Source organism: Eleutherodactylus coqui, chromosome 7 (assembly GCF_035609145.1).
Source record: "Eleutherodactylus coqui strain aEleCoq1 chromosome 7, aEleCoq1.hap1, whole genome shotgun sequence".
NCBI lineage: Eukaryota > Metazoa > Chordata > Amphibia > Anura > Eleutherodactylidae > Eleutherodactylus > Eleutherodactylus coqui.
In genome coordinates, this window is record NC_089843.1 from 188568130 (window position 1) to 188590687 (window position 22558).

The window sequence follows — 22558 nt, forward strand, 5'->3', positions numbered from 1 at the left end:
GCTGTTCAGTACTGAATGGCCTCTGTGTTAGTGAATGGAGAGGTGCGGGGGAAAACGAGGAGTAAAATCTACTCTTGCCGTCCCAGCCCCTGCTGTCAGAGAGTCAGTGATACTTGCTCCTCTGCAGCAGCACGGGAGCGAGAACACACAGGGACGAGTGTCAGACATCTTTTGCCCGACATTTGTCCTGTGTAAATGGGGCTTTAGTCCATAGTCCTATACTGGAATTGTGGAATTACAAATGTCCATATTACATTTAATGTGGAGCAAAACATCCATATGAGTGATAAATACCTCTAGGTGAAGGAAAAATTATTTTCAGTTGAGCGTTCTATTTTGATTATATCTCATAATGTAAAACAAAAGTCAAATAATAATAATATAATAAATATATATATACAATTTTTAAAAATGTACAATAAAAAATGAAAAGATAAATAGAAATAAAAACATAAACAATAATGAATATAATATGTAGTGAGCACCTGTAATGGACCCAATGTAAAAAAAAACTAAAAATTTCCATCCGTTCGTTCGGTCCTCTCAGAACCTGGAACTCAGATTCAAAAATCATCCTTGGCTTAGCCCTTGACATTTTCGCAATAAAATTCCCCCCACAGCAATCCTTTTTCCCATTGTGTATAGCTGAGAAAATCAAACCCTTCTGGTCACAATCATGTAATTCCCTTAAATGTTGCAATTGAATGTGTTTATGAAATCCCTCTTTTACATTGTTAATATGTTCTGCAATTCTCCTCTTAAGGTGTCCGGATGTCCTCCCAAAATATTGTTTCCTGCACGAACATTCACTCAATTATTTGATATTTTCGCTATTATAGTCAATAATTTGCTAATTTTAAATTCATAATTTTTAACTCTAGACTTGACAACTGATGTTTTTCTTTGAAAGCTAGTAATTTTATGGTTAACACACTTTCTACACCTTAAAAACCTTCCATGGAAAGACAAGTTTTTGAGACCGCTCCTCTTTCAAATTTTCTCCCTGTTGGTACAATTGCCATACCTAAATGCGGTGCTTTAGTATATACTGTCATTTTTTTGTAATACTGAGTCTAGAATCTTATCAGTCAACAAATGCGAATGTTTATTATTAGAGATGAGCGAACGTACTCGGTAAGGCCGATTTCGCAATTGAGCACCGCAATTTTCGAGTACTTCACTACTCGGGTGAAAAGTACTCCGGGGCGCTGTGGGTGAGCGGGGGGTTGTAGAGGGGAGTGGGGGGGAGAGGGAGAAAGAGAGAGCTCCCACCTGTTCCGCGCTGCTACCCCCCGCTCCACCACGCCACGCCCCGCCCCACAGCGCCCCCGAGTACTTTTCACCCGAGTAGTGAAGTACTCGAAAATCGCGGTGCTCGATTGCGAAATCGGCCTTACCAAGTACGTTCGCTCATCTCTATTTATTATTAATTGCCCTAACCCTCCTATAGTCTATGTTATTTGGAACTATAGAGCTAGTTTAGCCAATCCTCCCCTTGATTTGCTCCATCCTATGTAACAAAAAGAGGATCTATCTAGATACCTAACCTTCTCCAATGAACTAACTAGAATGTTCTTCGGATAACCCTTAAATATTGCTTGGTTAGATCAATAGCGTCAGTTTCAAAGATCTCCTCTCTTGTTCAATTCTACTTCAACTGTCTAAATGGAATTCATTTGTGTTAATTCTATTCAAAAATTGCTCCAATCCATCCCGGGTACCTCCATTTCCCATATAAATATAATGTAATCAACTTATCTATGTGATAGGACCAGGCTTGTGCCCAGTTCAGGAAAAATGAATCTGTGTGCCCTATAAGCCAATAAATTGCTTGTGTATGGATTATCGATTTATAAAATGAATTCACATCTAATGTTTCTAATTTCCAGTCATCCTGGCACCTTAAGGCCTCTTTTACATGGGCTAATCTCATGGTTTCCAATGGTTTCTTTCACATGAGAGATGTATCAGAGACTTTCCTAGCTGAAACTGGTACCTTAACTGGCCTCTCTCTCACTCAGCTTCTCCTCTCCCACTCCATAGATTTCTATGGGCAGCATGTAAATTGACCTGTTAGTGAATGAGCCATTAGTCCTTCTTGTCTACCAAGATAGATTTTAGCTGTTCCTCAGAGCATGTGAACAATTTAGGAGGTAGGTGGAGGAGGGAAGAAGCCTGATAAGTGGAGAAAGAAGCGTATTTCTTGGTAAGATATACTGTATGTTACAAATTTTTGCCTGTACTATTGCTTTATGCAATACTTATGGAAAGGTTAGTGACCATTTAAATATGTCAGAGGTTTGAGTAAGGCTCCTTTTACACTGCACAATTCTCTTTTGTATGAGTGAACGAGCTGGTGACATCATCATCAGCTCGTCCGCCCTCGTGCAGCCTGTACAGATAGGCGGATTCATTGTTCACTCGTTCAATGAGAATCATTCACTTCTAATTCAGATTCCTATGTGAAACACTGATCGAGAAGTGTTCAAACTGAACGACAGGTGAACAAACCAACGATGATTTTTAGTCCTGAAGAAACTGAACGAGAAGCACATGAATCCCGTATATCGTTCAGTTGTTGGCTCATGTTTAGGCTGAACGAATATTGTTCACTTTCATCTGCCTTAACGATTTTTTGAACAATTAATTTGAACTATTTTTTTCCATCTAAGAGCACCCGAAGATTTAGTTTGAAAGATTCCAAAAGAGGCTAAACAAAGGGGGTACAATCAACCCTCTCAAAAGCTAGCCATTCAGTTACTGAGCTGGTAAGCCATTTTTCTTGATGCACAATGTAAATTACTGTTTGTTTTCCTCTGTGTCAACTTCGTAATTCCTGGTGCCCTTCTGAACTTGGCTCCAAAGAGTGAAATCTAAGATCAGTGTTACAGCATATGAATCACTGACCATAAATGTTTACCTAGCAGGCCTCTAAGCATTTCCTCATGCGTCCCTGAAAGTAACAATTGGGAATTTCCAGTGAGGGCATTCTACAGTTTACACAGTTTGTACATGACCTTCATTAGTGTTTCACTGTTTACATAGCTTGCTTAGTAATTCTCTGCAACAGAGAACTGGTAAGATCAGACTAAAACAACCGGAGGAGTTAAAGGCACTGAATTTGCAGTAAAAGGTATTTTGCTTCTGAATGTTATACTGCACAATCGAATAGCTAGAACGGGTTGTCCCAGAATCAACACCTAACCATATTTGGTTAACCAGTTAGTTTCATATATATCCCTGAATTGTATTCTTGTGTAAAGAGTTTTACATTTATGTCCAGCAGTTTTTTAGTTTTTTTGGTTTTCTACATGCATACCAGATGTTGGCTGAAAACTCACTTCTGGTCATCATTACTGTGTTCTTAATAGATGATGACCAGTTGTGAGCAGATCCTGCTATGTAAGGTCTTAGTCACACGGGCGGTTTTTCCCGCGATTTGCGGATCGCATGATGGATGCACATCCGCAAATCGCGTGACCGGGGCTGAAATCGCCCGAAAAAACTGCTCCTAGCCGCGTTTCAATAGAAACGGGCCGGAGCAGTTCAGCGCTGTCCAGCGCATTGAATTCAATGGAGCTGGCAATACAGTCGGCTCCATTGAAAGCAATGGGCTGCGGGCGATCTCACGATGAATTTTCGGGAAGGGCTTAGAGCTGCCCCTGATTGGTCCCTGCGCTGAGCCAATCAGAGGCAGCACTCACTCACCCATTCATGAATTCATGAATGGGTAAGTGAGAGCTGCCTCTGATTGGTGAGGCTGTGACCAATCAGAGGCAGCTCATTCAGCAGGCGGGGATTTTAAATCCCTGGCTGCTGAATACTACTCAGAGCAGTTCAGGAGAACTGCCGGCCGGCGTGGCTGAACTCCGACTGCCGGGACCAGGTGAGTATATATATATTTTTTGTTTTTACACATTTCTGGATGAATTTCCGGCAAGGGCTTATATTTTTAAGCCCTTCCTGAAAATTCATCGTGCGATCGCCGGCAGCCCATTGCTTTCAATGGAGCCGGCTGTATTGCCGGCTCCATTGAATTCAATGGGCAAACATCATTCTTCTCTGCCACAGCTGTTACAGCTGTGGCAGAGGAGAATGATTTGTCTACTATATGTTCTCAATGGGGTCGGCGCTGCTGCCGCCGGCCCCATTGAGCGCATATAGAGAAGAGAACAGGAATCGCAGATAGGTGCGATCTGCGATTTCTGTTCTATAATTTATCGGACGAGCGCATAAAAAGCGCTCATGTGTCCGATACCATTGCAAAGCAATGGTTTTATAAAATCGCCAGACGCATACGCATGCGCAAATCGCGCAAAAAAAAATGCCCGTCTGACTGAGCCCTAAATCTGTATTTGATTTATACATTCAAATCTCATGCATCTTTACAGTATATGTCATTTGGACTGTATAAGGGATAGACTTGAGAGGCCGTAGTGAATAACTCCAACGCCTGTTACTTATGTTACAAATTGCACAAGAAGATAACTCAGAGACATATCTCCATTAAGGTTTTGGGATTTTAGGAGAAATGTGCTTTACCAAGAATTGCCCATAGGAAATGAAACTCGACATGACTTCAGCAAAATCCATGTTGAGTTTTACAAAATATTTATATGTATTAAACAGAGATGAGCGAGCACGCTCGGATAAGTTAGTTACTCGAGTGAGCATCGCTATTCTCACTCTCTCCCATGCATCTCTAGTGTCAGAGGAAGAAGGCCATATGTCACTACCAGATACTCCTCATCTCCCAAAGAAACAAAGGGTTATGCTTGCTTAAATCCAACATATTTGATCCCCATTTCTTCAGATGACAGTCTTCAGTGAACAGTAGGGCTGGGCATATATGTATATTACATTATCATTTGTTATTCGCCACCATTTATCTCATATATGGCCAATTTTAGAGCCTACAGTGGTCCTCGAGACTGAAAAAGGGCCTCATGGATAAGTGTTCCCTTAAAGAGGGGGACTTATTAGACAGCCCCTTTATCCCAAATGTAATATTAAAGTAGTTAAAAAGAAAAAAAGAAGCATAATGTATTTTTAGGGGCACTTTGTATATGCGATTCAACATCTGCAATACTACTATTATCCTAGTTTTAGTGCAGTGTTCACTATTTCTCTTATTCATATAAAATCCCAAGTAAATCATCTTTAGTACTAAAGCATGCTTCAAAGATAAAGGGCTGGCGAGTATGAATTTGATCTTATGCGCTAATAGGCTTTATTACAGCTTTACATTGATCTCCATGGATTTATTATCTGACTGGAAACATTTCTTTCTAAAGTAATTTATGAGATAGCTAGTTTGATCCATCTGCACACGATGTAGCTATAGAAATGTAGGTGAAGGCAATGACAAAAATTGACATCAATAGTCAAAATCATGTTTGGTTTATGTAAGATTCCAACATTATGATGCTTTTTTTTCAGGCATAGCAATTGTGGGAAAACTAAGTGAAAGAAACATATCGTAAATAAAAATCTACTTCTCTCAAACGCCCTGGTGCTCCTTTAGCAGAGGGTATCTGAGCTTTGGAAATTTTCAATGTGTAATATTTTGTGCTACTGATTGTCAGAATTGTTCAATAAGCCTGATCAATGAAATCATGAAACCAAGTATGGTCACCTAAGGCTTCAAACATTTCACTAGAGCTTCATAGCTTCACCAGTTGTCCAGCCATCTTTTGCTTCTGGTATCAGGTAGTAGCAAAAAACTAAAATTGGGTATGGATAGCACCAGAGCAAGAGAATCAGGGGATGCAGGAAAATTGAATGAATATGAAGCCTAAATCATAGAAGAGATTTTGATGCAAGGCCAAGATTTAAATCTGTTCTTCAACCAATACCAGTTGTTACATCTGGTATAAGGCCAACATCATGCCTTGCACTGAATAGATAAGCAAACTGTACAAAATAAAATGAGAGGTAGATTTTAAATATAGTCATAAGTGGACAACCATCACCCCTACTTGCTGGGAGGAAGTCCTCCACACCGCCGGAAAACATACAGCGGCATTCCCCGACACAACCCACCACAACCAAGCCCAACCCGGGACCAGAACGCAAGACCCCGCAAGTGGCACCTACCTGGACCCGGGACACGTCATAAGCTACTTGTCTCATAGAAGGAAAAAATTCCAAACTGAATTCGAGACATTACATCACTCCCTTCTGACAGCACAAAAAGAGCATATGAACTCACAAAATGATAACTCATACCAAACCTTCATCACAGCAAAACACTTACTAAATGCGTTTGTACACACCCATGCACACTGGCAAACCCAGTTAACAAAAAACAAATTTTACAAATGGGGAAACAAGACAGGATGCCTGCTAGCTAACCTGACAAAACAAAGACAACCACATAAACCAATACTGACTTTAAGACACATCAACGGAGACAACCTCACAACGAAACAGGATGAGATAGCCCAAATATTACAAGAATATTTCGAAGACCTATATAGGGCAGAACCAACAAACATACAACATAAACAACTTCCTAGGCTCCGTGAACTTACCAAAATTAACGGAAGAACAAAAATCTTTACTAGACGCCGACATACAGGTAGAAGAAGTACGGGAGGCAATAGTGAAGGCAACAGGGGGAAAAACACCGGTCCCTGACGGATTCTCGACAGAATATTACAAAATATTAACAACAGACATCGTGCCAATACTGACTCAACTCTACAACACAATATACACAAACGACATACAAACAGAAGATTTTGGAACCTCCAGAACGATTCTTCTCCCCAAACCAAACAAGGACATAACAGACCCAAAATCCTACAGGCCAATAGCACTACTGAACTGCGACTACAAATTCCTATCCAAGATACTAGCCGACAGACTTCAGCAAATTCTTCTGTCCATACTAGACCTAGCACAGAAGGGCGAAGCGCCGTAAAAAGCATCAGAGCCGCCATAGCGGCGACGGTCACAGCACAAAATCCCGAAAGCCAAACAACGATGCTGCTTAGTCTGGACGCAGAAAAAGCTTTTGATAAAATGGCCTGGCCATTCTTAAATACATTACTAGAAAGGCGGGGCTTCGGACAGACATTTAGGAACTACATAGACACAACACACACAAATGCTACCACGACCCTCACAATAAATGGACTCAACACCCCCCAGAATAGATCTATTTAGAGGGGCTAGACAGGGCTGCCCGCTCTCTCCGCTACTATTTAACTTATCGATAGATCCATTACTCAGATACTTAACACAAACATCACTCTTCACAGGAGCAAACTGCGGAGACACAAAAATAAAGGTTAGAGATGAGCGAGCACCAAAATGCTCGGGTGCTCGTTACTCGGGACGAACGTTTCGCGATGCTCGAGGGTTCGTTTCGAGTAACGAACCCCATTGAAGTCAATGGGCGACCGGAGCATTTTTATATTTCGCCGATGCTCGCTAAGGTTTCCTTGTGTGAAAATCTGGGCAATTCAAGAAAGTGATGGGAACGACACAGCAACGGATAGGGCAGGCGAGGGGCTACATGTTGGGCTGCATCTCAAGTTCCCAGGTCCCACTATTAAGCCACAATAGCGGCAAGAGTGGGCCCCCCCCCCTCCCAAAAACTTTTACTTCTGAAAAGCCCTCATTAGCATGGCATACCTTAGCTAAGCACCACACTACCTACAACAAAGCACAATCACTGCCTGCATGACACTCCACTGCCACTTCTCCTGGGTTACATGCTGCCCAACCGCCCCCCCTCCCCCCCACAGCGCACACCAAAGTGTCCCTGCGCAGCCTTCAGCTGCCCTCATGCCACACCACCCTCATGTCTATTTAGAAGTGCGTCTGCCATGACGAGGAACCGCAGGCACACACTGCAGAGGGTTGGCACGGCTAGGCAGCGACCCTCTTTAAAAGGGGCGGGGCGATAGCCCACAATGCTGTACAGAAGCAATGAGAAATAGAATCCTGTGCCACCGCAATCAGGAGCTGCACACGTGGGCATAGCAATGGGGAACCTATGTGCCACACACTATTCATTCTGTCAAGGTGTCTCTGCATGCCCCAGTCAGACCGGGCTTTTTAATTCATAGACACAGGCAGGTACAACTCCCTATTGTGAAGTCCCTGTCGACCGACAGCATGGGTGGCTCCCTGGAACCCACCGGCGATACACAAAAATATCCCATTGCATTGCCCAACACAGCTGAGGTAGTAATGTCGTGCTTAATGCAGGTGGGCTTCGGCCCACACTGCATGCCCCAGTCAGACTGGGGTTCTTTACAAGTGGAAACAGATGCATTTATAATTCTCTGTGGACCCACAGCATGGGTGGGTGCCAGGAAGCCACCGGCGGTACATAAATATATCCCATTGCATTGCCCAACACAGCGGATGTAACGTCAGCTGTAATGCAGGTGGGCTAAAAATTCATTTGATTACACTGTAGGCGAGGGCCCACAAAAATTGCTGTATCAACTGTACTAATGTACATCAGAAAAATTGGCCCTGGCCAACCAAGAGGGCAGGTGAAACCCATTAATCGCTTTGGTTAATGTGGCTTAAGTGGTAACTAGGCCTGGAGGCAGCCCAGTTTAACGAAAAATTGGTTCAAGTTAAAGTTTCAACGCTTTTAATAGCATTGAAACATATAAAAATTGTTTAGAAAAATTAGATGAGTGAGCCTTGTGGCCCTAAGAAAAATTACCCGTTCAGCGTGATTATGTGAGGTTTCAGGAGGAGGAGCAGGAGGAGGAATATTAGACACAGATTGATGAAGCAGAAATGTCCCCGTTTTGGATGGTGAGAGAGAACGTAGCTTCCATCCGCGGGTGCAGCCTACGTATTGCTTACGTATCGCTGCTGTCCGCTGGTGGAGAAGAGAAGTCTGGGGAAATCCAGGCTTTGTTCATCTTGATGAGTGTTAGCCTGTCGGCACTGTCGGTTGACAGGCGGGTACGCTTATCTGTGATGATTCCCCCAGCCGCACTAAACACCCTCTCCGACAAGACGCTAGCCGCAGGACAAGCAAGCACCTCCAGGGCATACAGCGCTAGTTCAGGCCACGTGTCCAGCTTCGACACCCAGGTGGCAGAGGCGTCACGGAGGACGGTCGTGCGATCGGCTACGTACTCCCTCACCATCCTTTTACAGTGCTCCCGCCGACTCAGCCTTGACTGTGGAGCGATGACACAGTCTTGGTGGGGAGCCATAAAGCTGTCCAGGCCCTTAAAGACTGTTGCACTGTCTGGGTTGTACATGCTGCTCGATCTCCGCACCTCCCCTGCTACCTGGCCCTCGGAACTGCGCCTTCTGCCACTAGCGCTGTCGGATGGGAATTTTACCATCAGCTTGTCCGCCAGGGTCCTGTGGTATAGCAACACTCTCGAACCCCTTTCCTCTTCGGGAATGAGAGTGGGAAGGTTCTCCTTATAGCGTGGGTCGAGCAGTGTGTACACCCAGCAATCCGTAGTGGCCAGAATGCGTGTAACGCGAGGGTCATGAGAAAGGCATCCTAACATGAAGTCAGCCATGCGGAAATGTGCGCAGAGCCAGCGTACCTTTACGAGCAGGTCTGACAAGCGTGGGTAGCTTTTCAGAAAGCGCTGAACCACCAAATTAAAGACGTGGGCCAGGCATGGCACGTGCGTGAGGCTGCCGAGCTGCACAGCCGCCAACAGGTTACGGCCGTTGTCACACACGACCATGCCCGGTTGGAGGCTCAGCGGCGCAAGCCAACGGTCGGTCTGCTCTGTCAGACCCTGCAGCAGTTCGTGGGCCGTGTGCCTCCTATCTCCTAAGCTGAGTAGTTTCAGCACGGCCTGCTGACGCTTGCCCACCGCTGTGCTGCCACGCCGCGCGTGCTGGCGACGTCCTGCTGCTGCTGACACATCTAGATTGCGAGACAGAGGTTGAGGAGGAGGAGGAGGGTGCTTTAGTGGACGAAGCATACACCGCCGAACATACCACCACAGAGCGGTCCCAGGCTCTGACTCTGTCCCAGCCTCCACTAAATTCACCCAATGTGCCGTCAGGGAGATGTAGTGGCCCTGCCCGCCTGTGCTTGTCCACGTGTCCGTAGTTAAGTGGACCTTGCCACTAACCGCATTGGTGAGGGCGTGTACAATGTTGCGGGAGACGTGGTCGTGCAGGGCTGGGTCGGCACATCGGGAAAAGTAGTGGCGACTGGGAACTGAGTAGCGCGGGGCCGCCGCCGCCATCATAGCTTTGAAAGCCTCCGTTTCCACAACCCTATACGGCAGCATCTCAAGGCTGATAAATTTGGCAATGTGGACGGTTAACGATTGAGCGTGCGGGTGCGTGGCGGCGTACTTGCGCTTGCGCTCCAACACTTGCGCTAGCGACGGCTGGACTGTGCGGTGCGAGACATTGGTGGATGGGGCCGAGGACAGCGGAGGTGAGGGTGTGGGTGCAGGCCATGAGACGGTTGTGCCTGTGTCCTGAGAGGGGGGTTGTATCTCAGTGGCAGGTTGGGGCACAGGGGGAGAGGCAGCGGTGCAAACCGGAGGCGGTGAACGCCTTCGTCCCACCTTGTGGGGTGCTTGGCCATCATATGTCTGCGCATGCTGGTGGTGGCTCCCCGGCTGATCTTGGCGCGACAAAGGTTGCACACCACTGTTCGTTGGTCCTCAGGCGTCTCTGTGAAAAACTGCCAGACCTTTGAGCACCTCGGCCTCTGCAGGGTGGCATGGCGCGAGGGGGCGCTTTGGGAAACAGTTGGTGGATTATTCAGTCTGGCCCTGCCTCTACCCCTGGACACCGCACTGCCTCTTGCAACCTGACCTGCTGCTGCCTCCCCCTCTGAAGACCTGTCCTGAGTAGGCGTTGCACACCAGGTGGGGTCAGTCACCTCATCGTCCAGCTGCTCTTCCTCCGAATCCTCTGTGCGCTCCTCCCTCGCACTTACTGCCCTTACTACTACCTCACTGCAAGACAACTGTGTCTCATCGTCATCGTCCTCCTCACCCACTGAAAGGTCTTGAGACAGTTGGCAGAAGTCCCCAGCCTCATCCCCCGGACCCGGGAACTTTCCAAAGGTTGGGCATCAGTGACGATAAACTCCTCTGGTGGGAGAGGAACCACTGCTGCCCAATCTGAGCAGGGGCCCGAGAACAGTTCCTGAGAGTCTTCCCGCTCCTGATCATGTGTCATTGTAGTGGAGTGAGGAGGCTGGGAGGAAGGAGGAGCAGCAGACAGAGGATTCGGATTTGCAGCACTGGACGGCGCAGAACTCTGGGTGGATGATAGCTTGCTGGAAGCACTTTCTGCCATCCAGGACAGGACCTGCTCACACTGCTCATTTTCTAATAAAGGTCTCCCGCGTGGACCCATTAATTGTGCGATGAATGTGGGGACGCCAGAAACGTGCCTCTCTCCTAATCGCGCAGCAGTCGGCTGCGACACACCTGGATCAGGAGCTCGGCCTGTGCCCACACCCTCACTTGGGCCTACGCGTCCTCGGCCGCGTCCATGTCCTCTAGCCCTACCCCTACCCCTCAGCATGCTGTATTACCAGTGATTTCACAGCCAGGAAATAAATTGGCGCAAGCCTGCAGGCCAAATAGAATTTTTTCCCTGCTTTTTACAAGGAACACCCACACTGCGTGTATTCAATGAATACTAAGTTTAATAACTGTGTTGTGGCCCTGCCAATTTGTCCCAGAACTGCAGTGATGCAAAGTAATTCGCTACCTACAGCAGATCAGGGATTTCCCATGCAGGAAAAAAATTGCCGCACGCCTGCGGTAAAACGTAGCTGACTGCGTCTGATTTTTTCTGAACGTTCAGCGCACAGCACACACGTACACAGAGCCCTGAGTACTGTCAGAGGCAGGCCAAATAGAATTTTTTCCCTGCTTTTTACAAGGAACACCCACACTGCGTGTATTCAATGAATACTAAGTTTAATAACTGTGTTGTGGCCCTGCCAATTTGTCCCAGAACTGCAGTGATGCAAAGTAATTCGCTACCTACAGCAGATCAGGGATTTCCCATGCAGGAAAAAAATTGCCGCACGCCTGCGGTAAAACGTAGCTGACTGCGTCTGATTTTTTCTGAACGTTCAGCGCACAGCACACACGTACACAGAGCCCTGAGTACTGTCAGAGGCAGGCCAAATAGAATTTTTTCCCTGCTTTTTACAAGGAACACCCACACTGCGTGTATTCAATGAATAATGTATGTCTTCTGGCCCTGCCTACACAATTCTATCCCTGTAGTATTAATGCCGGGTGCAATGCTCTGCACAGCCGGTTTTGAGAAAAAAAAATAAAAATGCAACACTGCTAACAGCAGCCTGGACAGTACTGCACACGAATAGATGTGGCCCTAGAAAGGACCGTTGGGGTTCTTGAAGCCTACACTAACTCCTAACACTCTCCCTGCCTAACCCCCACTTCTGTCCCTATTGCAGGGCGCAATGCTCTGCAGATCCAATTTTGGAAAAAAAAATAAAAAATACTGTGCTAACACAGTACTGCACACTAGTAGATGTGGCCCTAAGAAGGACCGTTGGGGTTCTTGAAGCCTACACTAACTACTAACGCTCTCCCTACAGCAGCTCCAGCACGATAGTACTTTCCCTCAGCTAAGTCACAAGGCATGTGCGGCGAGCCGCGGGAGGGGCCGATTTTTATACTCGGGTGACGTCTGATCTTTCCAGCCACTCACAGCAGGGGGGTGGTATAGGGCTTGAACGTCACAGGGGGAAGTTGTAATGCCTTCCCTGTCTTTCAATTGGCCAGAAAAGCGCGCTAACGTCTCAGAGAGGAAACTGAAAGTAACCGGAACACCGCGTGGTACTCGTTACGAGTAACGAGCATCCCGAACACCCTAATATTCGCACGAATATCAAGCTCGGACGAGTACGTTCGCTCATCTCTAATAAAGGTAGAAGCGTTCACAGATGATCTTCTATTGGTGGTAAACAACCCTAGGGAAACACTAGCACCCGTCATACATAACGTCAAGAGAATTGGCAAACTCTCGGGATACACTATAAATCTAGACAAAACAGAAGCCCTACTCCTCAGAGGCCCGGCCAAACCCTTATGGGTGATAAAATATCCATTCAAATGGGAAAAACACGCCATACAATACCTGGGAGTACAAATCACAAGAAACCCTTCCAAACTATATAACACAAACATAGAACCCCACATCAAAAAACTAGAGACAACCCTGAACCCGTGGAAAAATTTCACGATTTCTTTTCTGGGGAGGGCAAGCCTAATAAAAATGATAGAATTCCCACGCCTACTATATATCCTACATTCACTACCCATACTGCTAAAGTTAAAAGACGTAAAGAAAATAAACTACCTATACAGGAAATTCATCTGGGGAGAAAAAAGACAGCGTATCACATTCAAAACATTGAACAAACATAGAGAAAATGGAGGAATCAACCTACCCAACATCCGAGACTATAACCTAGCAGCACAGGCGCGAATCATACATGACTGGATTTACTCCAAGTCATATTTCACAAACAAACCTCTCGAGCAGGAAATGGCTGGCCCAATAAGACTCCAAAACATACTCCACAGCCCATATACAGAACTCCCAGGAAAACTCAAAAAGAACCCTTTGATATTAACCGCCTGGAAGTCATGGAACAAACTACGTAAAGATAGTCAAGCCTCACCACAAGTATCATTATACCTGTCACTAATGAATAACCCCAACTTCCAAGACGGTAACCCCCACAACATATTTGCTAAATGGGAGGCTCAGGGAATAAACTCTATAGAAAAACTGCTACAAATAAGGGAATGACGCATAATGACATACGATGAAATGAAACAAAAATACCCTGAACTCCAAATAAGCTGTTCTCATACCTACAAGTCAGACACTACATCACAGAACTAATACCAAAACTCCGAGAAGTCAATTGGGCACAGACAAGAGACACATGGATAGCTAAAAAAAAACAGGGCCACGGGGCATGATCTCCAAGCTGTATAGGGCAATAAGAAACATGAGAGAGCAAGATGACATAGACCTGGGGATTGGAAAATGGGCCCTGGATAACCCAGACTTCACCCCAGCACTGATAATGCAATCACTGACCTCAGCACACAGATACCTACCATCGGCAAGGTTTCTGGAGATGAGGCTACAAATTGCCCACAGGGCATACATAACCACAAGCAGGGGGTTCGATATATGAATCTACGTTACTTCAAAATGTTTCAAATGTCAGGCACCTCATGCAAACCTATATCACAGCTTGTGGACATGCCCCTCAATACAGGCCTTCTGGACACGAATAAGCGAATACATGAAAACATACTGGACGAATTTCTGCCCACAAGAACCAACATGGGCAATAGTTGGGTACTTAGACCCTGAAACATATCGGTGCTCAAGAGGTGTTAGGAAATTACTACACTTTATAGCGGCAGCAGGTCTGAAAGCCATCTTACAAACATGGATTCAACCAACAGGGCCTCCATTCAGGCTGTTCCTGGACAAACTAGCGTTCCTGTTTCAGATGGACTGGGCGGAGACATCACTTTTCAAGAAAAAGAGAGTACAAGCCTTCTTTGAAACCTGGGGGAGTTTTATTCAATTACTACCACAAAGGGTAAAAGACAAACTAAGAGACTGCTTCTATTATACCTGTTGGTTCCAGGAACAGATGATAATAGGGGACATACCCATTTAGGGTGATACACTAGGGCCGTGCCGTAGCCATGTGGGGACTCCACGATTTTGAAGATCTTCAAGGTACAGGTCAGTAGACCCAAAAATATCTATGGTCATAATGGGTCAAGAGTTTGAATTAATGCATGTAATTTACTTATTTTAATGTTATGACAGCACATCCATGTAAAGAGAAGATACCCAACAAATTCACTGTAATGCTAAGTGTTTGTCCTGACCTGTTCAATAAAGACAATAAAAAAAAATATATAGTCATAAGTCTTCTTTCAAGTGAATTGTAAGCTTTGAATTATATGACCATAAAACTTGCAACAAAGGATTGAACTGTGTGTCACGTCTGGTTCACCTCAGCCTGGCTAATAGTGTCTCAATCTTTACCTGATTTTCCTCATTTATAAGCTTTTGATCCATTGTTGTGGCTACTTCTTTGGCAGTTTTCTTGTTCTCAACATTTTGTTTCCATGTCTCCACTGTTTCACCTGGTGTGTATAGTGTCATGACCTCCGACAGTTTGGATAACTCTTCTTCTTGTAGCTTCCTGTGGAACACAAAGTTATAATTACTAGAGATGAGCGAACACCAAAATGCTCGGGTGCTCGTTACTCGGCACGAAATTTTCGCAATGCTCGAGGGTTCGTTTCGAGTAACGAACCCCATTGAAGTCAATGGGCGACCCGAGCATTTTTGTATTTCGCCGATGCTCGCTAAGGTTTTCATGTGTGAAAATCTGGGCAATTCAAGAAAGTGATGGGAACGACACAGCAACGGATAGGGCAGGCGAGGGGCTACATGTTGGGCTGCATCTCAAGTTCCCAGGTCCCACTATTAAGCCACAATAGCGGCAAGAGTGGGCCCCCCCCCTCCCGCACTGTCAGCGTAAAGATCGTTCTCCTCTGGCACAGCTGTAACAGCTGTAGCAGAGAAGAACGATGTTAGCCCATTGAATTCAATGGAACCAGCAATACAGCAGGTTCCACTGAAAGCAATGGGCTGCCGGCGATATTAAATATATAACCCCTTCCCTGCAATTCATCCAGAAATGTGATACACTAAAAATATATACCGGCGTATAAGGCGATGGGGCGTATAAGACGACCCCCCAACTGTCACCTTATACGCCGGCAATACAGTGGAGCAAAGAATAAAAAGCATTACTTACTTCTTCAGACGATCTGCGCCGCTCCTGCAGACTGTCACTCCTTCCTGGTCCACGGACTAAAGCTTTCTCTATGAAAGGCTTGAAATCCCCGCCTCCAGAAACACAGCCAATCACAGCAATTCAATGACATCACTGTCATTGGCTGTGATTGGCTGAAGGCACGTGTGTTTCTGGAGGTGTGGATTTAAAGCCTTTCGTAGAGAAAGCAATGCTCTGCCGGGAACCAGGAGGGAGCGACAGCCTGCAGGAGCACCGCAGAACACCAGGAAGGAGTGACAGTCTACAGGAGCGGCGCAGATCGTCTGAAGAAGTGAGTAATGCCTTTTATTCTTTGCTCCACTGTATTGCCGGCGTATAAGGTGACAGTTGGGGGGTCGTCTTATACGCCCCGTCGCCTTATACGCCGGTATATATTTTTAGTGTATCACATTTCTGGATGAATTGCAGGGAAGGGGTTATAATCGCCGGCAGCCCATTGCATTCAGTGGAACCTGCTGTATTGCTGGTTCCATTGAATTCAATGGGCAAACATCGTTCTTCTCTGCTACAGCTGTTACAGCTGTGGCAAAAAAGAAGGATTTGTCTTCTATATGTTCTCAATGGGGTCGGCGCTGCTGCCGCCGGCCCCACTGAGCGCATATAGAGACGATTTATGGCCTTTAGAAGGACCGTTGGGGTTCTTGAAGCCTACAATACACCTAACACTCTCCCTATAGCAGCTCCAACACGATACCACTTTCCCTGAACTAATGTCAGAATACATCCGTAGCGAGCCGCGGGAAGGGCAGATTTCAATACTCGGGTGACACCTTATCTCCCCAGCCACTCACAGCAGGGGGGTGGTATAGGGCTTAAACGTTGCAGGGGGAAGTTGTAATGCCTTCCCTGTCTTTCAATTGGCCAGAAAAGCGCGCTAACGTCTCACAGAGGAAAGTGAAAGTAACCCGAACACCGCGTGGTGCTCGTTAAGAGTAACGAGCATCCCGAACACCCTAATATTCGCACGAATATCAAGCTCGGACGAGTACGTTCGCTCATCTCTAATAATTACGCATTAATACACATTAGAAGTTAACATTGCTAAAAGATATCACTCAGCTGGAAAGTTCACACAGAGGATTGTTTGGTTTCATCTATGAACCACATACAGTGTGCAATCCATCATAAAGCTTCATTTAACAAAGCCATTAACAGTTAAAACCAAGCCTTCATATTTTATCCATTTAATAGCCCCATTTAAGTGAAGCTGTATAAACTGCTCAGTTTCATAGTCTGCTACATGTATGTTTGTTAATGCCTCGATTATGTAGTTGTTTGTATATGTTTGTATCAGTGTGCCATAACTTTATATGATATTCCAACACAAAAAACACTAAAACGTAAAAAATCAAATACCCCATGCAAATAATTCAATGTATTGTAATTAGTAAGTAATAGCATTAGTTTTGCTTCAATTATTTGGCACATTGACACGATACATCTTACTGTGCTGTTTGCTTTGTAAATATTGTACAATGTTTACTTTGATATAATAACTTTTGCAAACTTAAGAAGCCTATTGGTGCCTCTCAACCTTTGGCCAGGGTACAATAAAGCCCAGCCACCACAGTTTAGTCACATAACTGCAACGTCATCTAGTTAGACTTCAGCTAATAAGTGAATGGAGCGAAAAAGGGCCTAGCCTTGTTCAACCCCTTGAAACTACACAGTTGTCCGGGCACAAATAGGCACACCTGCACTTTACAGAAGATTAGCCTGCATAGTTTACAATGGCAGGTAGAACATAGTTTGTCTAAAGGTCAATTCATGGGGCCTTAGAATACAAATTGTGAATGTTATTAATGTTATGTCTGCAATAAAGTGTGGCCTGTGATAAAAAGTTTACGCACTATTGTACAAAATTGGATTAATAAGACAGCAAGAGATAGACAAATGGTACGTTGTGTATTGCGCAGCCACCCTGTGGTTTCTCTGCCATCAGTATTAATTCGGCATTTACTATAGATATAGACCTGAGTAAAATGAAATAGATTGATTCTTAGAAATGTGCTCCTGGGAAGACCTACCAAGCTAGTCATGGCAACTACTCTGGAGCAAAACAACGATCGGGTGCAAGAACCCAATTTACCCTAATAGACATGATGATCACTTTGATGACCTCCAATTGAAGCTGAGTGGGGCTTAGGGTGAAGTCACACGAACGTATATCGGCTCGGTTTTTACGCCCAGCCGATATACGTTGTCCTCGTGTGCAGGGGGGGGGGAGGATGGAAGAGCCAGGAGCAGGAACTGAGCTCCCACCCCCCTCTCCGCCCCTCTGCACTATTTGCAATGGGAAGAGGTGGAACGAGGGCAGGGCTAAGTTCCGAGAATTAGCCCTGCCCCCATCCCACCTCTCCCCATTGCAAATAGTGCAGAGGGGCGGAGAGGAGGCAGAGAGGGGGGCGGGAGCTCAGTTCCTTCTCCTGGCTCTTCCATCCCCCCCCCCCCTGCAGAGGAGAACAACGTATATCGGCTCGGCGTGAAAACCGAGCCGATATACGTTCGTGTGACTTCACCCTTAAAGGAGATGTCTCGAGGAAGCAGTGATTTTTTTTTTTGCCCAATCCCCCTAATTAAACATACATTACTAATTACCCTTGTAAATGACTTTCCTAGCTGGTTTGTACTTACCGTTCCAGCGTTTCAGCAACTTATAAAAGTTTCCCCAAGATGGCCGCCGGCTCTTTCCCCGTCGCTCGCTGCAGCCCGACGTGCGCGCTCCCGAGACGCTGCCAGCTGTGTCTCCATGGCAACCGGACGCCCTGCAGCCGCCGACCAGACGCCCAGCAGCCGCCGACCAGACGCCCAGCAGCCGCCGACCAGTCACCCACCGCCAGGCAGCAGGTAACCGGCGCTAGCCCCCGGCTCCCCAGCGCTACGCTCCCGGCTCCCCAGCGCTAGACCCTCAGCCCAGGTGAAGGCCCCGGAGCCCAGCGCTGGGCTCCGGGGCCTTCACCTGTCAGTGAACATCACCCCCGACCCATTACTTACCCCCCTGGCCCAGCGCTAGTTCCCCCCAGCCTAGCGACAGCCCCCCCATCGCAGCGACAGCCCCCCCGGCCTAGCGACAGCCCCCCCATCGCAGCGACAGCCCCCCCCCGGCCTAGCGACAGCCCCCCCATCGCAGCGACAGCCCCCCCCCGGCCTAGCGACAGCCCCCCCCCCGGCGCATCACAGCGACAGCGACGACAGCCCCCCCCCCGGCGCAGCGGCAGCCCCCCCCCCGGCCCATCACTTACCTGGACGGCAAGACAGCTGGACGGCAGGACAGCTGGGCGGCTTCTCCGGACGGCAGCTCCAGTTTCTGCACCTTCCTCTAACAGAGGAAGGTACAGAATGGCCGCTCCAGCGCGCTCCCGAGCAGTGACAGCTCGTCTGCGCATGCGCAGAAGAGCTGTAGCGGGGAGCACACTGAAGCGGCTCGTGCTGAAAGGAGAAGACCGGACTGCGCAAGCGCGTCTAAAAAAGCAAGCTGCCAGCGAATTTAGACGGAACCATGGAGACGAGGACGCTAGCAACGGAGCAGGTAAGTGAATAACTTCTGTATGGCTCATATTTAATGCACGATGTATATTACAAAGTGCATTAATATGGCCATACGGAAGTGTATACCCCCACTTGGTTTCGCGAGACCACTCCTTTAAACCTTGCTGCACCAGTGTCATCAAACACTGGTCAATCGGTTAGATGGGTGAGTCTGAGTTGACACTGAACCTGTACAACTCCACGTTCTAAAGCTTCCTCTAAGGGAGGACTCATATATCTATATTTCTATATGCTGTATGTCTCTGGTGGTGTATATATGTGTACATAATTATCTGTGTACGTATCGTTTCCCTGTAAATAAGACAAGGTCTTATATTAATTTTTGCTCTTAAAGCTTTTACTTTTTTACATGTATAGCTGCCTGGACACTATTTAAATTCACTTTGTTTATTAAAGGGGTTGTCCCGAGAAAGCAAGTGGGGGTAAGCACTTCTGTATGGCCATATTAATGCACTTTGTAATATACATCGTGCATTAAATATGAGCCTTACAGAAGTTATTCACTTACCTGCTCCGTTGCTGGCGTCCCCGTCTCCATGGTGCCGTCTAATTTCAGCATCTAATCTCCCGATTAGACGCGCTTGCGCAGAAGGGTCTTCTCCCTTCTCTTGGGTCTCGGCACGAGCGGCGTTCTGGCTCCGCCCCCTTGTACGCATCATCGCGTAGCTCCGCCCCGTCACGTGTGCCGATTCCAGCCAATCAGGAGGCTGGAATCGGCAATGGACCGCACAGAGCCCACGGTGCACCATGGGAGAAGACCCGCGGTGCATCGTGGGTGAAGATCCCGGCGGCCATCTTGGTAAGGTAAATAAGAAGTCGCCGCAGAGCGGGGATTTGGGTAAGTACTAAACTTTTTTTTTTTTTAACCCATCCCTTGTGTTTGTCTCGCGCCAAACGGGGGGGCCTATTGAAAAAAAAAAAAAGTTTCGGCGCGGGACAACCCCTTTAACTATAACTTGGGTATATTTTTGTAGTAGGGCATATATTTCAAGCATCCTCAAAAATCCTGCAAAATCAGGTTGCATCCTCAAAAATCATGAAAATTCATGCAAGGGCTTATTTTCAGGGTAGGTCTTATTTTCTGGGAAACAGGGTTTCCAAAACCTTTAGGCATCGTGGAACCTCTGGAAAAAAATTCAGATTTTGAGACGCCTCTACCAATTTTTTTTTCAGTGAGACAAATATATATATATATATATTCAAGTATAAATCACTGTACCAGAAAAATGATTGTATGAACTGCGACAACAAAATTAATTCGCATCACAAACCGTAAATTAAATTAGACCCCACATCACAGCTCTAAACTATTTCATACCTCAGACCAGACCCCAAAGTTAATCAAATCCCAGATCACACTTCTAAATTAATTTAGACCAGAGATCAGACCCCCCATATTGATTGAAACTGCATCCCAGAAAAACGCAGCCCTTTTCCTAAAAAATGTTGTATATAAAACCAGCATTAGGGTTCATATCTTCATAAGTATCTTATGTGCTTCACATCTTCTGCTGTGAATTGGTGTGCAGAGACTTTGTAGAATATAAATAGAGATGAGCGAGCACCAAAATGCTCGGGTGCTTGTTATTCGGGACGAACTTTTCGCGATGCTCGAGGGTTCGTTTCGAGTAACGAACCCCATTGAAGTCAATGGGCGACCCGAGCATTTTTGTATTTCGCCGATGCTCGCTAAGGTTTCCTTGTGTGAAAATCTGGGCAATTCAAGAAAGTGATGGGAACGACACAGCAACGGATAGGGCAGGCGAGGGGCTACATGTTGGGCTGCATCTCAAGTTCCCAGGTCCCACTATTAAGCCACAATAGCGGCAAGAGTGGGCCCCCCCCCTCCCAAAAACTTTTACTTCTGAAAAGCCCTCATTAGCATGGCATACCTTAGCTAAGCACCACACTACCTACAACAAAGCACAATTACTGCCTGCATGACACTCCACTGCCACTTCTCCTGTGTTACATGCTGCCCAACCGCCCCCCCTCCCCCCCACAGCGCACACCAAAGTGTCCCTGCGCAGCCTTCAGCTGCCCTAATGCCTCACCACCCTCATGTCTATTTAGAAGTGCGTCTGCCATGAGGAGGAACCGCAGGCACACACTGCAGAGGTTGGCACGGCTAGGCAGCGACCCTCTTTAAAAGGGGCGGGGCGATAGCCCACAATGCTGTACAGAAGCAATGAGAAATAGAATCCCGTGCCACCGCCATCAGGAGCTGCACACGTGGGCATAGCAATGGGGAACCTATGTGTCACACACTATTCATTCTGTCAAGGTGTCTCTGTATGCCCCAGTCAGACCGGGCTTTTTAATTCATAGACACAGGCAGGTACAACTCCCTATTGTGAAGTCCCTGTCGACCGACAGCATGGGTGGCTTCCTGGAACCCACCGGCGGTACATAAAAATATCCCATTGCATTGTCCAACACAGCTGAGGTAGTAATGTCGTGCTTAATGCAGGTGGGCTTCGGCCCACACTGCATGCCCCAGTCTGACTGGGGTTCTTTACAAGTGGAAACAGATGCATTTATAATTCCCTGTGGACCCACAGCAGGGGTGGGTGCCAGGAAGCCACCGGCGGTACATAGAAATATCCCATTGCATTGCCCAACACAGCTGAGGTAGTAATGTCGTGCTTAATGCAGGTGGGCTTCGGCCCACACTGCATGCCCCAGTCAGACTGGGGTTCTTTATAAGTGGACAGATGTAGGTTAAACTCCGTGTGCACCTACAGCATGGGTGGCTCCCTGGAACCCACCGGCGATACACAAAAATATCCCATTGCATTGCCCAACACAGCGGATGTAACGTCAGCTGTAAGGCAGGTGGGCTAAAAATTCATTTGATTACACTGTAGGCGAGGGGCGAAAAAAATTGCTGTATCAACAGTACTAATGTACATCCAAAAAATTGGCCATGGCCAACCAAGAGGGCAGGTGAAACCCATTAATCGCTTTGGTTAATGTGGCTTAAGTGGTAACTAGGCCTGGAGGCAGCCCAGTTTAACGAAAAATTGGTTCAAGTTAAAGTTTCAACGCTTTTAAGAGCATTGAAACATATAAAAATTGTTTAGAAAAATTATATGAGTGAGCCTTGTGGCCCTAAGAAAAATTGCCCGTTCAGCG

General features: G+C 46.6%; 1 protein-coding gene across 2 annotated transcripts in view; it reads right to left on the minus strand.

Annotated features, from left to right (window-relative positions):
* Positions 1 to 22558, minus strand: part of SH2D4A (SH2 domain containing 4A) — a 116503-nt gene that overhangs the window by 46761 nt on the left and 47184 nt on the right. For both annotated transcript variants that reach the window (XM_066574142.1, XM_066574141.1), the window contains exon 4: positions 15055 to 15214. In XM_066574142.1, coding sequence (XP_066430239.1) covers positions 15055 to 15214 — 160 coding nt within the window. The remainder of the gene's footprint in view (positions 1 to 15054; positions 15215 to 22558) is intronic.